Raw genomic sequence first — 27,014 nt, forward strand, 5'->3', positions numbered from 1 at the left:
CAGTGCTCTCATTGCTCAATCTCACACTTCCCTGATGAGAGCCCTTCGTGACTAGGAAGAGAGGTAGGGAGCGATATCAGGGCATGCCCGCTCACAAAACAAGGCAGGAATTGGTTCAGAATTCCATTTGTGTGTTATAGATGCACTAGATAAGTAGCCTATAGAGGTAAATGCATGGAAATCACCACTATGGATGTGGGAAGACTGAATCATAAAAGCCCATCAATCCCAACCCAAAAAATACATGTGGTTCAAAAATCTTATTTGTGGCTTTATAGTTCATAAGAGTCACTCCAATCACTCAAATCAAATCATGCTGCCAGAATGAGGTTTATAGTCATTTTTTGCTCTTGATGCTGTATTGTTTGTCCTTCATGTTCTAATACTTTAATGTTACCCCTTCCTTGTGTTTTTTGTATTAAATAATAAATAATAAAAAAAATGTTTTTGCTCTTTGCACAATTATTTTGCGATACAAAAATGTTGCACTTACAGTACTACACCCCTGCAGAGTCCCCTTGTACCTTCCACTGACAGTGTGGTGTTACTCTGCGTGCTTCCTTAGCTCCTAAAAACTATACTCAGATCAGCTTTTACACCTTCTGGAGTTTGTGTCCAGATTGTTTCGCGGTGAGCCCTCCCCTGCCTCTGCAGCTCTGTATCCGCTCACCTGCACCGAGGCGGTTGGCCACGGTGCACACAGGTCACAGCCGGAACTGCCTGCACCATCTGATCCCACCCGTGCTTTTTGCTGGGACCACAATGGCTGACCATGACTCAGCCTGGACTATTGAAAAGCACAGGTGAAGCGGGCCCAAACGTGACAAGCCCATAGCTCATGCTATATGATGTAATGTGAAATGTGTAATGCTATGTAATGTGTGCGTGTGCAGTGTCTTCTGAAGTGCTGATGAAAAGATGACTGTTTAGTAACCCAGTTTGTCTGTAATGTGAAATAACAGTAGACAGTATGTTAATACTCTCTCAAATATTAATGTACTGGGTGTATGATTCATATTGTAATGATTATATTTCAGTGTTTCCCCTATATTAATTTAGCAGTGGCAAGCCGCTGGTGCTAAATCGTTGCTGCCACTCCAAGAAATATATTTTAAAAAGATATGATTATATTTTTCGTGATCTTAAATGTTGGCAGTGTAAACGTAAAACAACAAAAAACATATATAAAGTATGTTGAAAAGATAACAGAACTATATATACTGTATGTTTAAATAAGATCATAATTCAGAACTAACAATCAACAATTTAAAAAACTAGACAGTCAGAGAATCTAAAATTCCCAAAATGTCTTGGCATGGGGCCCTCAATGATTTTGTTATGTTTGAGTCACTCAGATAGCATAATAACACAGCATAAGCTATGGCAAAATTTGTAAAATTGCAGGGAACTATCTTTAAAACAATAAAATGTTCTCTCCGCCCCATGGAAAAATGTGTAGAATAGTAGGAAAGTAGCTTTAAAACATGTTTTTTTCTCAGTCCCATGAAGGGAGACTTTATAGAAATCCCCTTAAAAATCCCACAGGTCCACACCCTGACAGGTAGATGTGTAGTGACCTACAGTATACATAAAAATACACACACACACACACACACACACACACACACACACACACACACACACACACACACACACAGACACACACACACACACACGTATTGAACTATAAAGGATATGCACAAACACACAAGGTACAGGGAGTGTGCTATGCAGCACACACGCACAACTTGCACAACACACACACACAGTGAACTACTTCATTGAATCAAGAATAACAGATCGTTGGGTTTTACCGTGTTACACCCAATTTATTTAGCATAAACCATTCTTTTGTGCTCGCTCTTTTTAAAAGGGTTAAGCAATTTGCAACCAGCTGCTCGATATTTCAGGTAGTATTTGACATCAATTTTATCTCTATTAATGGACCAGTCCTGGCAATAATGCAGTGGGTTTTCTTTCTCTTTCAAGATGCGGTCATACATATGATGCAGTTTAAGAGGTGGTCTGAGGGGCGTCACCTCACTTTCAATTTGGGGCCAATTAACATACATGTATGCAAAGGTTTGAGAACATGAATTCAATGTCAGAAAGCAGGCACCAGACATATGCCAAATAAAAACACATGTTGCCCTTCAGGCTTACAGAATGTTGAAATCTAAATCTAAAATGGCACTAACTGCTTACCAAACTCAGGGTGATATACGCTAAGCTCAGACAGATGTTTTTCGCTCAGGATTCAATAAATACAAGGCTCCAGTTATGGCCTTGTGATAGAGAATAAACAGAGGAGACGCTCACATATCTATTGAGGAAAATGCAGCGACAAACACTTTTAGAATAGCTTAGGAGGACAGTCAGAAACACATCTGTGGCCTTGCATCAACGGCTGTTTGTTCATCCCACAGGTGACTCATAGCAAATATGTGGCATAATGGAGCTCAGAGGCCCCCAGCTAGCCATTCAACATTAGAGATGAGGATCTTGGCCCTGAGAAACTCCATAGAGAACATAGATAAGGCCTTTAGAAAGGGAGACTTGCATTCTAAGGCGATGATACTTTTGACCTTGTTGGTTATAAAGCTGTGAGAGTAACAGTGTCCACCTTTTAATCAAAACGCTATAGTGATTGTAAGGTGCATCCAAAGCACAACTGCAGATAATATATATAATGTGTTAAACTGTAGCGCCACAGAAACAATAGACAGTGATGATGATGCATCTCCCTGTTACCATTGTCATGTTATCAGATTTGACAACTGAAGATAAATGGCAACAAAGATCTGGATTCACCTTCCCTTGTAGGGAGGAGATATTGGACCTGAAGAAGCAGCCCACACATATCATAACAAACATTTCTTAACCTTGCTTCTCTAAAACTGTGAGAGTAAAACAACACAATGAGGAGTTGACTGGATGTCCATTGGGTGGTGAACAATTCTTGATACGCAAGGGAAACCCAGCAGCATTGCAGTTCTTGACACACTCAAACTGGTGTGTCTGGAACATACGAATGGCACACATACACAATCCATGTCTCAATTGTTTCAAGGCTTAGAAATCCTTCTTTAACCTGTCTCCTCTACTTTATCGACACTGATTGAAGTGGATTTAACAAATTACATCAATAAGGGATCATAGCTTTCAGCTGGATTCAGCTCGTCAGTGTGTCATGGAAAGAGCACTGTTTTGTACACTCAATGTATATTATGTACTAACCATACTAAACACTATTTAGAACATACTATTCAGTAAAAATGTATGTAAGCAACAAAACAACATACTAAGCTAATCCATGCAAAGAAGGCGTTATCTTAAGTGCAATTTGGTTGTTCCACACCATTTGTTCATTAAAGCACAGCCCATCCCCTTGATCCAATTGTCAGCTTTTGTCAAACACGTGTGCATGAAAATACTATTATTTTCCTCAATAGTGTGCAGCGAATTTATGCTAAATGAAAAACTTAAATAAATATGACATCCTGGCATTTAATGTACTAATTTGTAACAATTTCACATACTATTATACTCTTTTCTTTACTACCCAAAAAGCCTACTAATAGTATGAGTTTTCGGACACGCCCAGTGAAGCTTCATCCTAATCAAACATGGACTTGAAGAGTATTCTAAAATCTAAGGTCATCTCTATGTCACTGTTTTGTAACTTTACAAAACCAAACTGAAATCATGATGAATTTCTGTCTTATAAAGAAATGATGTTTTTTTTTTGTTCAAGCATGTCTCAAAAGAAGCCGCAACAGGACACCAAATGTACCCATTTTAAACTATTCCAAATAAGGAATAACTGCATTACAGTGGACATGGGGAGTGACTGACTGACCTTTGCTGTGTGCCCATGTGTAGGTGCGGCTGACAGTGGAACTCCTGGCCATCTTCTGCCCTCCTCCATTGGCTCCTCGCAGTCCCAGAGGAGCACCACTCGGCCCCTCCTTCCCAGGGTACACGTACTTGGGCATGAACTTGTAGAACCAGGCTCCAGAGCGCTTCCACACCTAGATAACACATACAGAAAGGTTGTCATCAGTTTTGAGAACAAATGTATGTGTTCCTACTAGTTGAAGTAGTACTTTTTCAGTTTTCATAAGTTTTCTCCAGTTTCCTGGAAACCGAACGTGGCCCTGGTTTACAAATTGTGAGGCGCAACCTCACATCAGACAAACATTGAAAATGTGAAATTTTCATACAGTATATTAAACATAGAAAAATGACAGTTTTTCCATGCATACCCAAAAGGACAATAACTATAATTTCAAAAAGACAGATTGGTCTAAAAGCAATGTCTGAGGTCCCATAGGCCACAACAGTCCTATCTGGAGAAGCACTGACAGTCTCCTGACATAAGCATGCTAACAAACTGGTGGTGGGCGCTAGGCTCACTAGGTTCAGTGCTGTGGGCAAGCCATGTGCCACTAATGGACAGCAGGCACTAAAATGTCAGGGCCGATAGCAGCTGCTCCAGAGTTGGCAAGTGCCATCTCCCAGCCGGAAACACTTTCCTCATCTCTGCCGGCCTACTGCATTATCACATTTGATCAGGAATGCAACATTTTCACATTTGCATCAGCAAGTAAGCTCCCCGAAACCCCCTGAAAATCAGCAAGAAGAAGTAGGCATTCCAAAAATGATGTTCTCATTCTGGCTTCCACTTTGGGGGAAATGTATGTACAACTCAAGTACAGTGTACTGAATTGAAAACAAATGCCCTTTTTCCTCATAACATATAGTCAGTAATCAAGAATATCATTTTTTACTCAAACTATCAAGTCAGATTCTGAAATAAATGATGCAATTGCATGGTAACCATGGCCAATGGTGATGAATGACAGGTACTGCTCAAGCTCCACATTAAGATTCAAATTCTTGGATGACCATGGAGCTCAAATGAAAGGTTAGAGAACTGTTTTCTGGTAAATAAGGGTTAAACTGTATTTCTTTGAACCCTGCACTTCAATTTCAAATTAAATCAAATCAAATTGTATTAGTCACATGCGCCACGAATACAACAGGTGTACCTGTTGTACCTTACAGTGAAATGCTTATTTAAGAGCCCCTAACCATCAATGCAGTTTTAAAAATATATATACAGAGTCAATGTGTGGGGACACTGGTTAGTTGAGGCAATATGTACATGTGGGTAGAGTTATTAAAGTGACTATGCATAGATGATAACAACAGAGAGTAGCAGTGGTGTCAAAGGGGGGACAATGCAAATAGTCTGGGTAGCCATTTGATTAGGTGTTCATGAATCTTAATGCTTGGGGGTAGAAGCTGTTTAGAAGCCTCTTGGACCTACACTTGGCGCTCTGGTACTGTTTGCTGTGCGGTAGCAGAGAGAACAGTCTATGACTAGGGTGGCTGGAGACTTTGACAATTTTTAGGGACTTCCTATTACACGCCTGGTATAAAAGTCCTGGATGGCAGGGAGCTTGGCCCCAAGTGATGTACTGGGCCGTTTGCACTAGAGGTTGACCGATTAATCGGAATGGCCGATTAATTAGGGCCGATTTCAAGTTTTCATTACAATCGGAAATCTGTATTTTTTGGTGCCGATTTGGACAATTTTAATTAAAATAAATAATACACCTCTTTTAACTAGGCAAGCCAGTTAAGAACACATTCTTATTGTCAATGACGGCCTAAGAACGGTGGGTTAAATGCCTCGTTCAGGGGCAGAACGACAGAGTTTTACCTTGTCAGCTCGGGGGATCCAATCTTGCAACCTTACAGTTAACTAGTCCAACGCTCTAACCACCTGATTACATTGCACTCCACGAGGAGCCTGCCTATTACGCGAATGCAGTAAGCCAAGGAAAGTTGCTAGCTAGCATTAAACTTATCTTATAAAAAACAATCAATCAATGACTGTCGTTGCTCCAATGTGTACTTAACCATAAACATCAATGCCTTTCTTAAAATCAATACACAAGTGTATATTTTTAAACCTGCATATTTAGCTAAAAGAAATCCAGGTTAGTAGGCAATATTGACTTGCCTAGTTGAATAAATATAAAAAATATAAAAAATAACGCTCTCTGTATTTTATTTTTTATTTATTTCACCTATTTTTAACCAGGTAGGCAAGTTGAGAACAAGTTCTCATTTACAATTGCGACCTGGCCAAGATAAAGCAAAGCAGTTCGACACATACAACAACACAGAGTTACACATGGAGTAAAACAAACATACAGTCAATAATACAGTAGAAACAAGTCTATATACGATGTGAGCAAATGAGGTGAGATAAGGGAGGTAAAGGCAAAAAAAAAGGCCATGGTGGCAATGTAAATACAATCTAGCAAGTAAAACACTGGAATGGTAGATTTGCAGTGGAAGAATGTGCAAAGTAGAAATAAAAATAATGGGGTGCAAAGGAGCTAAATAAATTAATTAATTAAATTAAATTAATTAAATACAGTAGGGAAAGGTAGTTGTTTGGGCTAAATTATAGATGGGCTATGTACAGGTGCAGTAATCTGTGAGCTGCTCTGACAGCTGGTGCTTAAAGCTAGTGAGGGAGATAAGTGTTTCCAGTTTCAGAGATTTTTGTAGTTCGTTCCAGTCATTAGCAGCAGAGAACTGGAAGGAGAGGCGGCCAAAGAAAGAATTGGTTTTGGGAGTCACCAGAGAGATATACCTGCTGTAGCGCGTGCTACAGGTGGGTGATGCTATGGTGACCAGCAAGCTGAGATAAGGGGGGACTTTACCTAGCAGGGTCTTGTAGATGACATGGAGCCAGTGGGTTTGGCGACGAGTATGAAGCGAGGGCCAGCCAACGAGAGCGCACAGGTCGCAGTGGTGGGTAGTATATGGGGATTTGGTGACAAAACGGATGGCACTGTAATAGATTGCATCCAATTTGTTGAGTAGGGTGTTGGTGGCTATTTTGTAAATGACATCGCCAAAGTCGAGGATCGGTAAGATGGTCAGTTTTACGAGGGTGTTTGGCAGCATGAGTGAAGGATGCTTTGTTGCGAAATAGGAAGCCAATTCTAGATTTAACTTTGGATTGGAGATGTTTTATTTGAGTCTGGAAGGAGAGTTTACAGTCTAACCAGACACCTAGGTATATTTGTAGTTGTTCACATATTCTAAGTCAGAACCGTCCAGAGTAGTGATCCTGGACGGGCGGGCAGGTAGCAATCGGTTGAAGAGCATGCATTTAGTTTTACTTGTATTTAAGAGCAATTGGAGGTCACGGAAGGAGAGTTGTATGGCATTGAGGGAGGGATGTTAACACAGTGACCAAAGGGCCAGAAGTATAAAGAATGGTGTCGTCTGCGTAGAGGTGGATCAGAGACTCACCAGCAGCAAGAGCGACATCATTGATATATACAGAGAAGGGAGTCGGCCCAAGAATTGAACCCTGTGGCACCCCCATAGAGACTGCCAGAGGTCCGGACAACAGACCCTCCAATTTGACACACTGAACTCTATCAGAGTCGTTGGGGAACCAGGCGAGGCAATCATTTGAGAAACCAAGGCTGTCGAGTCTGCCGATGAGGATGTGGTGATTGACAGAGTCGAAATCCTTGGCCAGATCAATGAATACGGCTGCACAGTAATGTTTCTTATCGATGGCGGTTAAGATATCGTTTAGGACCTTGAGCGTGGCTGAGGTGCACCCATGACCAGCTCTGAAACCAGATTGCCTAGCAGAGAGGGTATGGTGAGATTCGAAATGGTCGGTAATCTGTTTGTTGATTTGGCTTTCGAAGACCTTAGAAAGGCAGGGTAGGATAAATATAGGTCTGTAGCAGTTTGGGTCAAGAGTGTCCCCCCCTTTGAAGTGGGGATGACCGCAGCTGCTTTCCAATCTTTGGGAATCTCAGACGACACGAAAGAGAGGTTGAACAGGCTAGTAATAGGGGTGGCAACAATTTCGGCAGAACATTTTAGAAAGAAAGGGTCCAGATTGTTTAGCCTGGCTGATTTGTAGGGTCCAGAATTTGCAACTATTTCAGAACATCAGTAGACTGGATTTGGGAGAAGGAGAAATGGGGAAAGCTTGGGCGAGTTGCTGTGGGGGGTGCAGTGTTGTTGACCGGGGTAGGGGTAGCCAGGTGGAAAGCATGGCCAGCCGTAGAAAAATGCTTATTGAAATTCTCAATTATAGTGGATTTATCAGTGGTGTTTCCTATCTTCAGTGCAGTTGTCAGCTGGGAGGAGGTGTTCTTATTCTCCATGGACTTTACAGTGTCCCAGAACTTTTTTGAGTTAGTGTTGCAGGAAGCAAATTTCTGCTTGAAAAGCTAGCCTTGGCTTTTCTAACTGCCTGTGTATATTGCTTTCTAGCTTCCCTGAAAAGCTACATATCACGGGGGCTGTTCGATGCTAATGCAGAACGCCATAGGATGTTTTTGTGTTGGTTAAGGGCAATCAGGTCTGGGGTGAACCAAGGGCTATATCTGTTCCTGGTTCTAAATAAGCATGCCCCATTCAAGAAATTTAAGATGGTTAGGAAGGCATTAAAAAAAAACAGGCATCCTCTACTGACGGGATGAGATCGATATCCTTCCAAGATACCCCGGCCAGGTCGATTAGAAAGGCCTGCTCGCTGAAGTGTTTCAGAGAGCGTTTGACAGTGATGAGTGGAGGTCGTTTGACTGCTGACCCATTACGGATGCAGGCAATGAGGCAGTGATCGCTGAGATCTTGGTTGAAGACAGCAGAGGTGTATTTAGAGGGCAAGTTGGTTAGGATGATATCTATGAGGGTGCACGTGTTTCCGGCTTTGGGGAGGTACCTGGTAGGTTCATTGATCATTTGTGTGAGATTGAGGGCATCAAGCTTAGATTGTAGGATGGCTGGGGTGTTAAGCATGTTCCAGTTTAGGTCACCTAGCAGCACGAGCTCTAAAGATAGATGGGGGGCAATCAGTTCACATATGGTACCCCAGAGCACAGCTGGGGGCAGAGGGTGGTCTATAGCAGGCGGCAACAGTGAGAGACTTGTTTTTAGAGAGGTGGATTTTTAAAAGTAGAAGTTCAAATTGTAGACCTGGATAGTAGGACAGAACTCTGCAGGCTATCTTTGCAGTAGATTGCAACACCGCCCCCTTTGGCAGTTCTTTCTTGTCTGAAAATGTTGTAGTTAGGGATGAACATTTCAGAATTTTTGGTGGTCTTCCTAAGCCAGGATTCAGACACAGCTAGAACATCCGGGTTGGCAGAGTGTGCTAAATCAGTGAATAAAACAAACTTAGTGAGGAGGCTTCTAATGTTAACATGCATGAAACCAAGGCTATTACGGTTACAGAAGTCATCAAAAGAGAGCGCCTGGGGAGTAGGAGTGGAGCTAGGCACTGCAGGGCCTGGATTCACCTCTACATCACCAGAGGAAAAGAGAAGGAGTAGGATAAGGGTACGGCTAAAAGCAATGAGAATTGGTCGTCTATAACATCTGGAACAGAGAGTAAAAGGTGGTTTCTGGGGGCGATGAAATAGCTTCAAGGTATAATGTACAGACAAAGGTATGGTAGGATGTGAATACAGGGGAGGTAAACCTGGTATTGAGTGATGATGAGAGAGATATTGTCTCTAGAAACATCATTGAAACCAGGAGATGTCATCGCATGTGTGGGTGGTGGAACTAATAGGTTGGATAAGGTATAGTGAGCAGGACTAGAGGCTCTACAGTGAAATAAGCCAATAAACACTAACCAGAACAGCAATGGACAAGGCATATTGACAGTAAGGAGAGGCATGCTTAGTCGAGTGATCAAAAGGGTCCAGTGAGTTGTGAGGTTGGTTGGGGTCACGGCGATTCAGACAGCTAGCCGGGCCATCGGTAGCAAGCTAGCATAGGATGGAGGTCTGTTTTTAGCCACCTCGTGTGTTTCCGTCGGTAGGATTAGTGGGGTTCCGTGTGGTAGAGGGGATCAATCCAATTCGCAAAAAATATATAGTTATAGAGGCCCAAGAAAAAAAAGAAAAAAATTGTTCGATAGATCTATTCAGATAGCAGCCGATAAAACAGCTAACGAATAGCGGGCCGCAGATGAGCGTTCAGGTAACGTCGCGACGGAGGAGCCAGCTGGATAACTCCCTCGGGCAGATAACGTCGGTAGTCCAGTTGTGAAGGCCCGGTGGGGCTCCGCGTTGGCAGTCAAACGGGTCCGGATAGGTGATTGTAGCCCAGGAGTGACTGGTAGCCGATGTGAGCAAGACCTTTAAACAGGTCAACATTCACAAAGCAGCGGGGCCAGATGGATTATCAGGACGTGTACTCAAAGCATGCGCTGACCAACTGGCAAGTGTCTTCACCGACATTTTCAACCTCTCCCTGACCGAGTCTGTAATACCGACATGTTTCAAGCAGACCACCATATTCCCGGTGGTGCCCAAGGAAGCGAAGGTAACCTGCCTAAGGTAACATGCCACGTCGGTAGCCGTGAAGTGCTTTGAAAGGCTGGTCATGGCTCACATCAACAGCATCCTCCTGGATACCATAGACCCACTCCAATTTGCATACCGCCCCAACAGATCCACAGATGACGCAATCTCAATCGCACTCTACATTGCCCTTTCCCACCTGGACAAAAGGAACATCTATGTGAGAATGTTGTTCATTGACTACAGCTCAGTGTTCAACACCATAGTGCCCACAAAGCTCTTAGCTAAGCTAAGGACCCTGGGACTAAACACCTCCCTCTGCAACTGGATCCTGACGGGTCCCCAGGTGGTAAGGGTAGGCAACAACACGTATGCCATGCTGATACTCAACACTGGGGCCCCTCAGGTGTGTGTGCTCAGTCCCCTCCTGTAGTCCCTGTTCACCCACGACTCCAACACCATCATTAAGTTTTCTGACGACACAAAAGTGTTAGGCCTGATCACCGACAACGATGAGAAAGTCTATAGGGAGGTCAGCTGCACCATCAAGAGCACTGGTTGCATCCCCGCCTGATATTGAAAATGCTCGGCATCCGACCATAACACGCTACAGAGAGTGATGCGTATGGTCCTGTACATCACTGTGGCTAATCTTTCTTCCATCCAGGACATATATACTAGGCTGTGTCAGAGGAAAGCCCCAAAAACTGTCAAAGACCCCAGTCACCTAAGTCATAGACTGTTTTTTCTGCTACCGCACGGCAAGCTATACCGGAGTGCCAAGTCTAGGACCTAGACGCTCCTTAAAAAGCTTCTACCCCCAAGCCATAAGACTGCGGAACAATTAATCAAATGGCCACCGGACTATTTACATTGACCCCCCCATTCATATTTTACACTGCTGCTACGCTGCTTATTATCTATGCATAGTCACTGCACCCCTACCGACATGTACAAATTACCTTTACTAACCTGCACATTGACTCGATACCGGTACGACCTGTATGTAGTCTCGTAGTTGTTATTTTATTGTGTTACTTTTTTATAATTTTTTACTTTAGTTTATTTGGTAAATATTTTCTTAACTCTTTCTTGAACCGCTTTGTTGGTTAAGGGCTTGTAAGTAAGCATTACACGGTAAGGTCTTCACGTTGTATTCGGCGCATGTGACAAATAAAGTTTGATTTGGTTGTGATTTGAAAGGTCCGTCATTAATGAAGGCAGGATATTCCCTTCAGGACCCTCTGCTGATGAACTTAAGCATCAAAGCCTTTAGGTCAGTTTTAGTAAATCATCTCGCTCTCATTAGCCTACCTCAGTAAGTACACAGGCATTTCTCTGGCCAATCAAAACAGGCAGACCTTTTCTCTACATTTAAGTGTTTCTTAACGAAAAGGTCTCCTCGGGAATTCAGAGGTTAGCAGACGTTCAAAGGCTTCTGATTGCCTTCAATTATCCCTAATCATCCTCTATCAGGGTTTGGTGATAAAAACCCATACCTCACCATGTTTTAATGAGGTAAATCACCAGTTTAGGGCCTATTGGAAGGTGCCATCTAAAATATAGATTTTTGCCTGTTGGAACGCAACCAGCTCAGTTGACACACCGGTTTCAGTGTAGATCACAGCAACTCTAATATTATCCTGGGTGTCAAAGCTGAGAAATGATCAATTGCTTCTCTCAAATTCATCTCTCCTTGACTGTAAATGACATCCCTTCCCTTGGGACTGATAGGTGAAATTGAATGAGAAAAACAAATAGACTGAACCATACACAATGGACTGATGTGGTAACATTAAGAGAAGCAGGGACATCTCTCGTGCCAGTAAAAAGTCACTGTATGAAAGCTACCGTATGAAAAGGACCATATATACATCAGCGTTCCTACAAAATGAACATGCCAGAGAACAAAGCCAATAGAAACGTGTCAAATTTAAATTACAAATCCACCGGGTGAAAAGGGATGACAGGCACTCTCATAACCTGTCTTTATGAATGACGTGACAGAGATGTATTGCATTGACTTCTTTACATTAAATTATTTATCATAGGAGGGGGAGAAATAACAAAAAGGTCAAAGCTGCCAGGCGGAATTTCTCTCATTATTTAATCACGGTAGTAGTCATTGCGGTAAAGGAAGAGCATGCTCTACTGGGGAATCACAACTGTCACTTCAAGGACAACATGAAGGGGGGAGATGGTGGTGAGGCAACTAGAGTTCAGAAAACAAACTTCATTTCCTTGACAAACAATCAAAGTGCAATGTCATTAGCTCCTGCTTTTCAATTCAAGATAAACATATTGGATGAGAGACTCATGTCAGTGAGTTTTCCCGTTGTTTGCCTCACCAATTCAACATGTAACATGCGCAAGAACGCTGTATTGACAATATGTCAGTCAACTACACTAAGGATTTGTCATCGAAGTAAGGTCATCTTTCACCAGGCAGGAAAAAAACACATTGCTTAATCCAGGAATGGGGAACCGACAGCCCACGTTTTGTAGGCCCTCCCCCAACAAAAATAACTCAGTCGGGGTCTCAACTTACTGTTTCGAGTTAGAATAGAGGTATACACAAGGTGCAATTTTGAAATTTGATTGTGCATCAGCAGTTTCTCTCTTGTTATGTCAGTCACTGATCATTTTTGATTGCTAAGTTAGTTTAGTAGCCAGCTATCTAAACTTCTTATCATGTTAACATGCAAACATTTCTCTCCACCCGATGGAAATATGTGTAGAATTGCAGATGTCTCTCCGCTGTCAAGAAGGGGGCCACTAAAATGTTTTGCTCTATTTGTGTGAATGGGGGGGGGGGGTACGCAGACCCGGGCAACTGCGGCCCCTCATGATTTCAGATTGTTTGTGGCCTGCTGTCCCAGACCTGCTGTTTTTAACTCTCTAGAGACAGCAGGAGCGGTAGAGATACTCTTAATGATCGGCTATGAAAAGCCAACTGGCATTTACTCCTGAGGTGCTTACCTGTTGCACCCTCGACAACCACTGTAATTATTATTATTTGACCATGCTGGTCATTTATGAACATTTGAACATCTTGGCCATGTTCTATTATAATCTCCACCCGGCACAGCCAGAAGAGGACTGGCCACCCCTCATAGCCTGGTTCCTCTCTAGGTTTCTTCCTAGGTTTTGGCCTTTCTAGGGAGATTTCCCTAGCCACCGTGCTTCTTCACCTACATTGCTTGCTGTTTGGGGTTTTAGGCTGGGTTTCTGTACAGCACTTTGAGATATCAGCTGATGTAAGAAGGGCTATATCAATCTATTTGATTTTATTTGATTTGACGTAATGAAGAGACTTACTTTACCAAAAAGCATTCGCCTGTTTAAAAATAAGTAACACTACTTTTATTAAACCCCTCAGACTACAACAGTTGCCAGTGAGTTTCAAAAAACAAATTGAGATAAACTTATAAGGAGAATTACCATCAGGTAAACATCCATGCAGGTAACACCAAACTATTACCAATACAATCCAGGTCTTGTCCAGCCAATTACCAATTGTGCTTCAATAGTGCCACGCCTATCCAAGCATTAATTTCCCTTTCACTATTCGACAGATTTAAGACGTGCCAATTTAAATGGAAATCGCAGCAAACAATTTCATTTTAGGCGTTTTAATTAGTGGGTATGATAAGATAACATCTTTAATTTGCATGGGGAGAGGCAGTAAATCGTGAAATTAGTTCTGTGGGTGCGGTGCATGGCCGGTCAGACTGGCAACTGGATTGGGAGTTAAAGTCAGTGGGCTTGGGGAGGAGCAGCGAGCCAAAACTCTATTAGTGCCAACCGGATCCACTGTATCACACTGACAAAAAGGGTCAGCCCCGGGAGAGGTTGAGCGGCACTAACCACTAATACTCCGGAAATAATGTGTGGAGAGTGACCGGCCGGAACAGGGAACACAGCCACTGGGCCGGGGCCCAGGAGGTCTAAATAAGTTTCCCTAGGGGGGTGCAATCTCCACTTATTGGTGGTAACAGATGTCACACAGTCTAGAGTAAATCATTGACATTGATTACAGTCTAAATTTCTTCACATTTACTCCATTTTAATGTGATTTTACCACAGGAAACCAAGAAAAACGGGAACATTCCCAGAACATTAGCTAAGATTGCCATTAAGGTGCCATTAACCTTTTGTGACTAGGGGGCAGTGTTTTCATTTTTGGAAAAATAACGTTCCTGTAGTAAACGGGATATTTTGTCAGGACAAGATGCTAGAATATGCATATAATTGACAGCTTAGGATAGAAAACACTCTAAAGTTTCCAAAACTGTAAAAATATTGTCTGTGAGTATAACAGAACTGATATTGCAGGGGAAAGCCTGAGCAAAATCCAATCTGGAAGTGCCTCATGTTTTGAAAACGCTGCATTCCAATGCCTACCTATTGAGCAGTGAATGGGCTATCAACCAGATTACTTTTTCTCCGTATTCCCCAAGGTGTCTATAGCATTGTGACGCAGTTTTATGCATTTATGTTGAAGAATACCCGTAAGCGGCTACATTGCGCAACTGGTCACCTGATGGCTCCCAGAGTCATTCTCGCGTAAAATACAGAGGTAGCCATTATTCCAATCGGTCCTACTGAAAAACCAATTGTCCCGGTGGATATATTATCGAATAGATATTTGAAAAACACCTTGAGGATTGATTATAAACAACGTTTGCCATGTTTCTGTCGATATTATGGAGCTAATTTGGAATATTTTTCGGCGTTTTCGTGACTGTAATTTCCGGGCAATTTCTCAGCCAAACGTGAAGAACAAATGGAGCTATTTCACCTACAAAAATAATATTTTTGAAAAAAGGAACATTGGCTATCTAACTGGGAGTCTCGTGAGTGAAAACGTCCGAAGCTCATCAAAGGTAACCAATTTAATTTGATTGCTTTTCTGATTTCCGTGACCAAGTTACCTGCTGCTAGCTGGACAAAATGCTATGCTAGGCTATCAATAATCTTACACAAATGCTTGTCTAGCTTTGGATGTAAAGCATATTTTGAACATCTGAGATGACAGGACAGGGTGATTAACAAAAGGCTAAGCTGTGTCTCAATATATTTCACTTGTGATTTTCATGAATAGGAATATTTTCTAGGAATATTTATGTCCGTTGCGTTATGCTAAATAGTGTCAGTCGATGATTACGCTCCCTCATGCGGGATGGAGAGTCATTATTAAGGTGCAGTTAGGGTTTTATCTAAATATACATACATACATACATACATACATACATATACATAGATTATTTCACTTATAATCCACTGTATCACAATTCCAGTGGGTCAGAAGTTTACATACACTAAGTTGACTGTGCCTTTAAACAGCTTGGAAAATTCCAGAAAATGATGTCATGGCTTTAGAAGCTTCTGATAGGCTAATTGACATAATTTGAGTCATTTGGAGGTATATCTGTGGATGTATTTCAAGGCCTACCTTCAAACTCAGTGCCTCTTTGCTTGACATCATGGGAAAGTAAAAAGAGATCAGCCAAGACATCAGAAAAAAAATGGTAGACCTTCACAGGTCTGGTTCATCCTTGGGAGCAATTTCCAAACGCTTCAAGGAACTAGGTTCATCTGTACAAACAATAGTACGCAAGTATAAACACCATGGTACCACGCAGCCGTCATACCGTTCAGGGAGGAGACGCGTTCTGTCTCCTAGAGATGAACGTACTTTGGTGCGAACAGTGCAAATCAATTGCAGAAAAACAGCAAAGGACCTTGTGAAGATGCTGGAGGAAACAGGTACAAAATAATCTATATCCACAGTAAAACAAGTCCTATATCGACATAACCTGAAAGGCCGCTCAGCAAGGAAGAAGCCACTGCTCCAAAACCCCCATAAAAAACAGACTACGGTTTGCATCTGCACATGGGGCCAAAGATCATACTTTTTGGAGAAATGTCCTTTGGTCTGATGAAACAAAAATAGAACTGTTGATCATAATGACCATTGTTATGTTTGGAGGAAAAAGGGGATGCTTGCAAGCCAAAGAACACCATCCCAACTGTGAAGCACAGGGCGGCAGCATCATGTTGTGAGGGTGCTTTGCTGCAGGAGGGCTTGGTGCACTTCACAAAATAGATGGCATCATGAGGCTGGAAAATATGTGGATATATTGAAGCAACATCTCAAGAAACCAGTCAGGAAGTTAAAGATTGGTCACAAATGGGTCTTCCAAATGAACAATGACCCAAGCATACTTCCAAAGTTGTGGCAAAATGGCTTAAGGGCAACAAAGTCAATGTATTGGAGTGGCCACCACAAAGCCTTGACCTCAATCCTATAGAAAATTTGTGGGCAGAATTGAAAAAGCGTGTGCGAGCAAGGAGGCCTACAAATCTGACTGAGTTACACCAGCTCTGTCAGGAGGAATGGGCCAAAATTCACCCAACTTATTGTGGGAAGCTTGTGGATGGCTACCCAAAACATTTGACCCAAGTTAAACAATTAAAAGGCAATGCTACCAAATAGTAACTAGGTGTATGTAAACTTCTAACCCACTGGGAATGTGATGAAAGAAATAAAAGCTGAAATAAATCATTCTCTCTACTATTATTCTGACGTTTCACATTCTTAAAATAAAGTGGTGGTCCTAACTGACCTAAAACAGGGAATTTTTACTGGGATTAAATGTCAGGAATTGTGAAAAACTGAGTTTAAATGTATTTGGCTAAGGTGTATGTAAACTTCCGACATCAACTGTATATCTATATATATAAAGCCTTAACTAGGGTATTATCTAACATTAAAACAAAATTTAAAAAAATAAATATTGACTAAAATGTTGTGCACAACATCTTTAACAACCACCACAGAACATTCCCCAAAAGTTATCATTAGGTTTCCACGTAATGTAATAACACAATGTGCCGGTAATGTTTTACAAGCAAACGAAAATTGGTTCTGTGAAAGTTCCTAGAAAATGTGTTAGGTCGTGGCAAATGTTCTCATTAATAAACACTGTCCATTCATGGTGATGATTACAGAATGTTTGCATAAAACATTCACCTGATGCTGCAAGAAATATCCTTTAAGACATTTAATCTGTTATTTAAAGGTTCCTAGAATGTTTCATTAGGTTGTGGGAACCATCTGGTGGGAATATTTTGGGAACATCTGTCGTGGCTGAATCAGAATTAGTTAGGTAACATTGATAAACAAGATGTTTTATTTACATAATAATGCTTATGTGAGATATTTGTCATTAGGATGTTTTCTTTTGGACTATACTGTTGGCAGTTGCAGTTATCTCTTATCCAGGGCTTAGTCACTTGGGGCCCAGAGAGGGGAGAGGTCAGGCTTGTCTTCATATGTCAATGTATCTGTTAAACCATGTGATGCTATGAAGAATATCAGAAGGGGAGGAGGACAGAATGGAGGCTTGTCTTCTTATGGGAATGTGTCTGTAACTATTGTCCCCTCTGAGGTTGCCCTTATCTTGACCTAGTACATGACCTAAGAGGCTCACTGTCTCGGTGAGCTTGTCCAGGAGAGACTGTATTTGAGATGGGAGTATCTAGAATTGACAATTGATATATGCCATTGGATGAGGTAATGTTTTGGTCCTAAGTGGTACCAAGAACGATATTAGAATCTTGTCTAAAGACACCAAACTGAACAATAATTTATAGCTAATGCTATCTAGCTATGGGATTTTGTGTAATGTTCCTAAGATCTGTTATTCGTCATGTGAGTTGAGAGGGGTGTGTCTTGGCTATAAATGATACTAAGAATTATTTTTTAAGCACTCTCAGAGAATTCATTTATAGACACTGAATTGATCTGAGAGTCACAGGGCTATGGTGAAGCTCATATATAATTAAAGATGGACTTCATAATATAACTCTGACTTGTGTGTGGTTTGCTCTCTCAATGTTTAGTAATACAGGAAATTACCACGACACATCACAAAAGATATGTTCTCAAAAAACACAATAACTGTCGAGTTATGCAGATCATTCTACAATGTTTGTTTAAGGGCGCAAAAAAACATTCACCTGATGTTACAAGAACGTTCCCAGATCACATTGTCTGTTCTTTAACCCAATGAGTCCCACTGTAAAGTCTGTGCGTTTTGGACTTTAACCTGTTGCTTCTACTCGGGACGCTTGCGTCCCAACTAGAGCTCTGGAAATGCAAATGCGCTACGCTAAATGCTAATAGTATTAGTTAAAACTCAAAAGTTCATTAAAATACACATGCAGGGTATCGAATTAAAGCTACACTCGTTGTGAATCCAGGGCAACAAGTCAGATTTTTAAAATGCTTTTCGGCGAAAGCATGAGAAGCTATTATCTGATAGCATGCAACACCCCAAAAGACCCACAGGGGACGTAAACAAAATAATTAGCATTTCGGCGTTACACAAACCGCACAATAAAATAGAAAACATTCATTATCTTTCACCATCTTCTTTGTTGGCACTCCTAGATGTCCCATAAACACTATTTGGGTCTTTATTTCGATTAAATCGGTCCATATAAAGCCTAGATATCGTTATATGTAGACTGTGTGATAAACGAAAAACATCGTTTCAAAACGTAACGTCATTTTTTTAAAATTCAAAAAGTCGACGATAAACTTTCACAAAACACTTCAAATACGTTTGTAATGCAACTTTAGGTATTAGTAAACGTTAATAAGCGATAAAATTCATCAAGAGGCGATGTAAAGATCATTAGCTGTCCGTCTGGAAAAATGTCCGGCTAGAAACTCAACGAAAATATCCGGTCCTAGACCGGATTAGATACGGTGTCCTGTATGTGTTTGACCAAGAAAAAACTCGAAGGGAAATGACAAGACTCTAGACACCCTGTGGAAGCTGTAGGTACTGCAACCTCAGTCAATTAATTGTGGTTCACGTTTATCAATGGGTTCAAGTAGCGCATGGATATATTTTCCCCATTTTCAGTGATCAGTTTTTCCTGTGCTTTTCGATGTAAATGCCGTTCTGGTAAAGCCACAGCAGTGATTTAACCAGTTTTTTAAACGTCTGAGTGTTTTCTATCCACACAGACTAAGCAAATGCATATACTATATTCCTGGCATGAGTAGCAGGGCGCTGAAATGTTGCGCGATTTTTAACAGAATGTTCAAAAAAGTAGAGGGTCGACTGAAGAGGTTAACCCCTTTTAAACATTGTGTGTCTGAGCTACAGACTTCTGGGTTATACCATTGTATTCGTCGATAACAAACATTGGGGTCTGAACAAGAGCAGTGATTGTGAGACAAGGGTGGATCCTGAAGGGGCACGGGCCCCGTTCTTTAAAAAGAAATGTCTGTAGAGTCTGAATGGTTTGAGCTACAAATTATTAAAAACTATCTATGAAAAGCTGAGACTCACACACATACGTCCACATGCATATGTAACATAAAACTGTTTGAATGATGTCTGTGAGTATAACGGAACTCATATGGCAGGCAAAAACCTGAGAAAAATCCAACCAGGAAGTGGGAAATCTGAGGTTTGTAGTTTTTCAAAGCTTGGACTACCGAATACACATTGAGATATGGATACTTCCTACGGCTTCCACTAGATGTCAACCGCTCATGAGACCTCTTTGAGTCAGTGGTCTGGCAGAGAGCCTTGGTCTCATGACACGTGCTCCTGACAGAGTTACTTCGCGTTCCAGTGCTTTTCTGAAGACAAAGGAATACTCCAGTTGGAACATTATTGATGTTTTATGTTTTATTTTAAAAACATCCTAAAGATTGATTCCATACAGATAATTGTATGATAATTGTATGTGTGGGGTACAGAGATGAGGTTGCCATTCAATAATCATCTTAAAACACCTATTGCACACAGTGAGTCCATCCAACTTATTATGTGACTTGTTAAACACATTTTTACTCCTGAATGTATTTTGGTTTGCCATAACAAAGGGGTTAAATACTTATTGACTCAAGACATTTCAGCTTTTCAAAAAAAAATTTAAACTTTTTTTTCAGTTTTACACACAAGACAACAAACAATGTAAATAATATACTCAAGTAGAAAAAAAAACTATAAAGATACCTAGTCTAGCCAAGTTAAAACACACTGGGCAGAAGGTTACAAAGATTAAAGGGAATACTGTAGTTTAGAGGGACAGAGCGGTAACCTCACCACTGTTTCTGTAAACAGACGAGGGTGGAGAAATGCAACCACTCAGATAGTAATGACCACAGACCGACCATCCACTGGACCAAAATTGAAGTTTACAATGCTTTTTTAATGTAAGCGTAAACAAAATTAAAAATAGGGAAAAACAAGCTCATATTTTAATCTCTGACAGGGCAAGAGAAATAAGACATCCGCAAGTCACATTCAAAAGGAATCAATAGGCACATCAACCTCAATGTCCTCCTCACCTCAAAAACCCACAAAGAAATGCTCCTCCAACCTTATTTTTGTTTTAATAAGAATGCCATCAGAGGATGAACTGTTGAAAGTAAGACCGGAATGGAGCCCACGCATCATAGAACAGTTTGGAGTTCCCACATGTATTGAATTACATTTTCTGTCATTTCAGAGAGCACAACACATCTCCCACCCAATATTTATAAGATGGAGGAACTGCCATCTTCCAGTTCTGTAGTATTAGCCGTCTAGCTACAAGAGTTGTATAAGCAATAGTGTCCGACTGAATTCTTGACAGGGGGGTACGTGCTTCTACACCTGCATTGCTTGCTGTTTGGGGTTTTAGGCTGGGTTTCTGTACAGCACTTTGAGATATCAGCTGATGTACGAAGGGCTATATAAATACATTTGATTTGATTTGGGTACCTATGGGCAGTACTCCAAAAAGGGCTGTAAGGGGAGACAGAGCTATAACATTTAAAGATTAATTCCCAGAAACCAGACAGTTTGTGACAGTCCCAAAACATATTCAACAGTGTGGCTGGATCCGTTTTGCATCGGACACAAATAGGATCAAAATCAGAGAATATTCTTCCAAGTTTGGCCCCGAACCAGTGGATACGGTGAACCACCTTGAATTGAATGAGGCTGTGTCTAATGCTAAAAGAGGACAAATGCACCCTGTGCAGCACAGATTCCCAGGTGTCTTCCACAAGTTCCTCCCCCAAATCTTTTTCCAATCGACTCTTTAATGATTGCATATACAGTGGGGAGAACAAGTATTTGATACACTGCCGATTTTGCAGGTTTTCCTACTTACAAAGCATGTAGAGATCTGTCATTTTTATCATAGGTACACTTCAACTGTGAGAGACGGAATCTAAAACAAAAATCCAGAAAATCACATTGTATGATTTTTAAGTAATTAATTTGCATTTTATTGCATTACATAAGTATTTGATACATTAGAAAAGCAAAACCTAATATTTGGTACAGAAACCTTTTTGCAATTACAGAGATCATACGTTTCCTGTAGTTCTTGACCAGGTTTGCACACACTGCAGCAGGGATTTTGGCCCACTCCTTCATACAGACCTTCTCCAGATCCTTCAGGTTTTGGGGCTGTCGCTGGGCAATACGGACTTTCAGCTCACTCCAAAGATTTTCTATTGGGTTCAGGTCTGGAGACTGGCTAGGCCACTCCAGGACCTTGAGATGCTTCTTACGGAGCCACTCCTTAGTTGCCCTGGCTGTGTGTTTCGGGTCGTTGTCATGATGGAAGACCCAGCCACAACCGATCTTCAATGCTCGTACTGAGGGAAGGAGGTTGTTGGCCAAGATCTCGCGATACATGGCCCCATCCATCCCCCCCTCAATACGGTGCAGTCGTCCTGTCCCCTTTGCAGAAAAGCGTCCCCAAAGAATGATGTTTCCACCTCCATGCTTCACGGTTGGGATGGTGTTCTTGGGGTTGTACTCATCCTTCTTCTTCCTCTAAACACGGCAAGTGGAGTTTAGAACAAAAAACTATATTTTTGTCTCATCAGACCACATGACCTTCCATTCCTCCTCTGGATCATCCAGATGGTCATTGGCAAACTTCAGACGGGCCTGGACATGCGCTGGCTTGAGCAGGGGGACCTTGCGTGCGCTGCAGGATTTTAATCCATGACGGCGTAGTGTGTTACTAATGGTTTTCTTTGAGACTGTGGTCCCAGCTCTCTTCAGGTCATTGACCAGGTCCTGCCGTGTAGTTCTGGTCTGATCCCTCACCTTCCTCATGATCATTGATGCCCCACGAGGTGAGATCCTGCATGGAGCCCCAGACCGAGGGTGATTGACCCTCATCTTGAACTTCTTCCATTTTCTAATAATTGCGCCAACAGTTGTTGCCTTCTCTCCAAGCTGCTTGCCTATTGGCCTGTAGCCCATCCCAGCCTTGTGCAGGTCTACAATTGTATCCCTGATGTCCTTACTCAGCTCTCTGGTCTTGGCCATTGTGGAGAGGTTGGAGTATGTTTGATTGAGTGTGTGGACAGGTGTCTTTTATACAGGTATCGAGTTCAAACAGGTGCAGTTAATACAGGTAATGAGTGGAGAACAGGAGGTCTTCATAAAGAAAAACTAACAGGTCTGTGAGAGCCGGAATTCTTACTGGTTTGTAGGTGATCAAATACTTATGTCATGCAATAAATGCAAATTAATTACTTAAATATCATACAATGTGATTTTCTGGATTTTTGTTTTTGATTCCATCTCTCACAGTTGAAGTGTACCTATGATAAAAATTACAGACCTCTACATGCTTTGTAAGTAGGAAAACTTGCAAAATCGGCAGTGTATCAAATACTTGTTCTCCCCACTGTACATCTGAAATTGCACCCTTAGGAAGCTTGTTTAGCTCAAAGATACTCTCTATAGCTGTACTCGCAGGCCTATTGGAAAATGTAGGTGTGTTAGCTCTGACAAAGTTCCTAGTCTGAAGAGAACGGAAGAAGTGGGATTGGGGAGGTTGAACCTTTCCTGTAGCTGAGCAAAAGAGGCAAATGTATCATCAAATAATAATTAGAATAGTGAGGAGAGGCCAAGTGGGTGCCAGATGCCAAAAGCCCCATCATTTAAAGATAGAGGAAATGAAATCTTCTGATATATCGGGCCTAAGAGAGAAAAGCCTCGGAGGCTAAAGGCTAAACGGAACTGATTCCAAATTTCAATCGACTGCTTTACAATTGGGTTGACACACCTTTTGCCTAGGGACACTGGGATAGACGAGCACAACACAGAAGAAAGTGCAGCAGGTTTACATGATTCAGACTCCATCTGGACCCAGAGTGGTCTAGGGCCAGTAGGATCTGTCTGCAGCCAGTACAGAAGGGCTCTGAAATGTGCAGCCCAATAATATGTCTGAAAATTTGGTAGAGCTAAACCACCCAGTGCCTTAGGCTTCGGTAAATGTTTTCTACCAATCCATGGTACCTTGCCTTCCCAAATAAAATACATGTTTGATCAAGTGAATAAAAAAAGTGAATAAAAAAGAGTTTGGAATAGAAATTGGATAAACATTGAAATTAATATAAACATGTGGGCAACACATTCATTTTAATGACATTAACCCTTCCAATAAGAGAAAGAGGTAGACTTCCAAAAAGTAAAAGACTGTTTCAAACTGTCCGCTAGATCAACAATGTTTCCTTAAACAAATTTTAACATTTCCTTGTCAGTTTAATGTTAGGGATAGGGGGAAGCATTTTCACTTTGGATGAATTGCGTCCCCATAGTGAACTGCATCCTACTCTGTCCTAGATGCTAATATATGCATATTATTATTACTATTGGATAGAAAACACGCTGAAGTTTCTAAAACTGATTGAATTATGTCTGTGAGTATAACAGAACTCATATGGCAGGCAAATTTCCAAACAGGAAGTGGAAATTCTTGGGCTGGTCGAATTTCAAGTCATTGCCTATTCACATCCAAACAAGATATGGATATGTTCGCACTTCCTACGCCTTCCACTAGATGTCAACAGTCAGCAGAACGTGGAATTAAGCCTCTAGTGTGATGTATGACCAGATGGGAGGGGATTGAGTCAGTGGTAAAAACGAATGCTCCGGTTGGAATGTTATTGGATATATATGAAAATAACATCCTGAAGATTGATTCTCAACTTAGTTTGACCAGTTTATTCGACCTGGAATATAACTTTTTGAAGTTTTCGTCCGAGTTCGCCTGGACCAGCGCCAGCTTTTGGACATGTGAACTAACCTTGCTAGCAAAAGCAGCTAATTGGACACTAGTAATGGACATTATGGAAGAAAAAAAAAAATTGTGGAACTAGGACTCCTTTCATTGCATTCTGATGAAAGATCAAAGGTAAGGGAATATTTATGATGTAATTTCGTATTTCTGTTGACTCCAACATGGCGGAGAAATATTGTTACGTCTTAGCGCAGTTTTAGATTATTGCATGGTATGCTTTTTTCGTAACGTTTAAAAAAAATCTGACACAGCGGTTGCATTAAGAACCAGTGTATCTTTAATTATATGTAAAACATGTATCTTTCGTCAAAGTTTATGATGAGTATTTCTGTTATCTGGCATAGCTCTCTGTAATTACTCCGGATATTTTGGAGGCATTTCTGAACATGGTGTCAATGTAAACAGAGATTTGTGGATATAAGTATGCATATTATCGAACAAAACAAATGTATTGTGTAACATGATGTCGTATGAGTGTCATCGGATGAAGATTGTCAAAGGTTAGTGATTCATTTTATCTCTAATTCTGCTTTTGTGACCATCTTTGGCTGGGAAAAATGGCTGTGTGTTTTTTTTGGATTTGGTGGTGATCTAACATAAATATATGTTGTGTTTTCGCTGTGAAACATTTTTTTTTTTTAATCGGACACGATGGGTAGATTAACAAGATATTTATCTTTCATTTGCTGTATTGGACTTGTCAATGTGTGAAAGTTAAATATTTAAAAATATATATTTTTGAATATCCCGCGCTTGTCACAGCAGATTTCCTCCTCTTCTTCTGAAGAGGTGAAACAAGGATCAGACCAATACGCAGCGTGGTAGGTGTCCATGGTTTTTAATAAGAAAAACTAAACATAAACACAAATACAAAATAATAAAGTAAACTGGCAACGAAACAGTCCCGTGTGGCACAAACACTTACACAGGAAACAATCACCCACAAAATACCCAAAGAATATGGCTGCCTAAATATGGTTGCCAATCAGAGACAACGATAGACAGCTGCCTCTAATTGAGAACCAATCTAGGCAACCATAGACATACAATTTACCTAGACAGGTTACAGCCCCATAAACATACAAAACTACCTAGGAAGGACACAACCCCATAAACATACAAAACCCCTAGACAAGGTAAACATAAATCCCCCATGTCACACCCTGACCTAACCAAAATAATAAAGAAAACAAAGATAACTAAGGCCAGGGCGTGACAGCGCTGCCTTTTCAGCGGAATCTTGTCTAGATTCAGCTTGTACCCTGAGATTGATCCAAGCTTTTTAAAAATATATAATGCATGTGGTAATGAGGTATCAGGGTTTATTTCATTTTGTATTTTCTTCCATATGGAAGAGCAGGACATACCTGGCCTTGAATCCATTTCTAGGAATAAGGTGATTTCAGAAGAAAATGTGTAAACATTTCTAAAAACATAATTCCACTTTGACATTATGGGGTATTGAGTATCAATTTAATCTATTTTACATTTAGGCTGTAACAACAAAATGTGGAAAAAGTCAAGGGGTGTAACTCCTTTATTAAGACACTATAATTGATCTTGTATCAGAATCCAGTAGCCCAAGCCGAATCCAGTAGCCCCTTCCTGCAGTCAAATGATTAAATTCCCCTCTAGTGACCTCATGGGTGGAATGTTATTAATATTTGCTATAATTTCATCATTAATAAACATTATAAAAAGACCTGCAGAAAATTCAGTGTTTCTATGTCAAACGGTTTCACTATATTTCAGTCTTCTGTGATGTATGTAATATTGGGATGTAAACTCAAAATGTAATACATTTCAGCTCTATATCTGACATGGTGCAGGTGTCATCTTTTTGTTATCGCATAAATATGTATGTGAGGTGTATACTTTTGTTTCGAAGTGGATTTGTTTAAGACTACTAAGAAACACTCCGTGACACTGATTTAGCCCACTTCAGTAAAAAGTGATTTAGCCCACTTCAGCTGTTACACGGGTATGAGGTATGTGGAGTTCTGCAGAGATGTTTGTCTTTCTGGAAAGTTCTCCTATCTCCGCAGAGGAACTCTGGAGCTCTGTCAGAGTGACAATCAGGTTCTTGGTCACCACCCTGACCAAGGAAATGTGTTTGGTACCCTTCCCCAGATCTGTGCCTCAACACAATCCTGTCTCAGCGCTCATCGGACAATTCCTTCGACCTCATGGCTTGGTTTTTGCTCTGCCATGCACTGTTAACTGTTGGACCTTATATAGACAGGTGTGTATCTTTCCAAATCATGACCAATCAATTGAATTTACCACAGGTGGACTCCAATCAAGTTGTAGAAACATCAAGGATGATCAAAAGAAACCGGAGCTCAATTTCGAGTCTCATAGCAAAAGGTCTAAATACTTTTGTAAATAAGGTTCTGTTTGGACCTCGCTTTGTTATGCTGAAACAGAAAAGGGCCTTCCCCAATCTGTTGCCACAAAGTTGAAAGCACAGAATTGTCTAGAATGTAATTGTATGCTGTAGCATTAAGTTGGCAC

General features: G+C 41.1%; 1 protein-coding gene across 2 annotated transcripts in view; it reads right to left on the minus strand.

Moving 5' to 3' along the window:
- Positions 1–27,014, minus strand: part of doc2b (double C2-like domains, beta) — a 263,270-nt gene that overhangs the window by 220,475 nt on the left and 15,781 nt on the right. For both annotated transcript variants that reach the window (XM_029671532.2, XM_065023792.1), the window contains exon 6: positions 3,860–4,031. In XM_029671532.2, the coding sequence (XP_029527392.2) occupies positions 3,860–4,031 (172 nt within the window). The remainder of the gene's footprint in view (positions 1–3,859; positions 4,032–27,014) is intronic.

The sequence above is a fragment of the Oncorhynchus nerka genome, linkage group LG10, assembly GCF_034236695.1.
Source record: "Oncorhynchus nerka isolate Pitt River linkage group LG10, Oner_Uvic_2.0, whole genome shotgun sequence".
NCBI lineage: Eukaryota > Metazoa > Chordata > Actinopteri > Salmoniformes > Salmonidae > Oncorhynchus > Oncorhynchus nerka.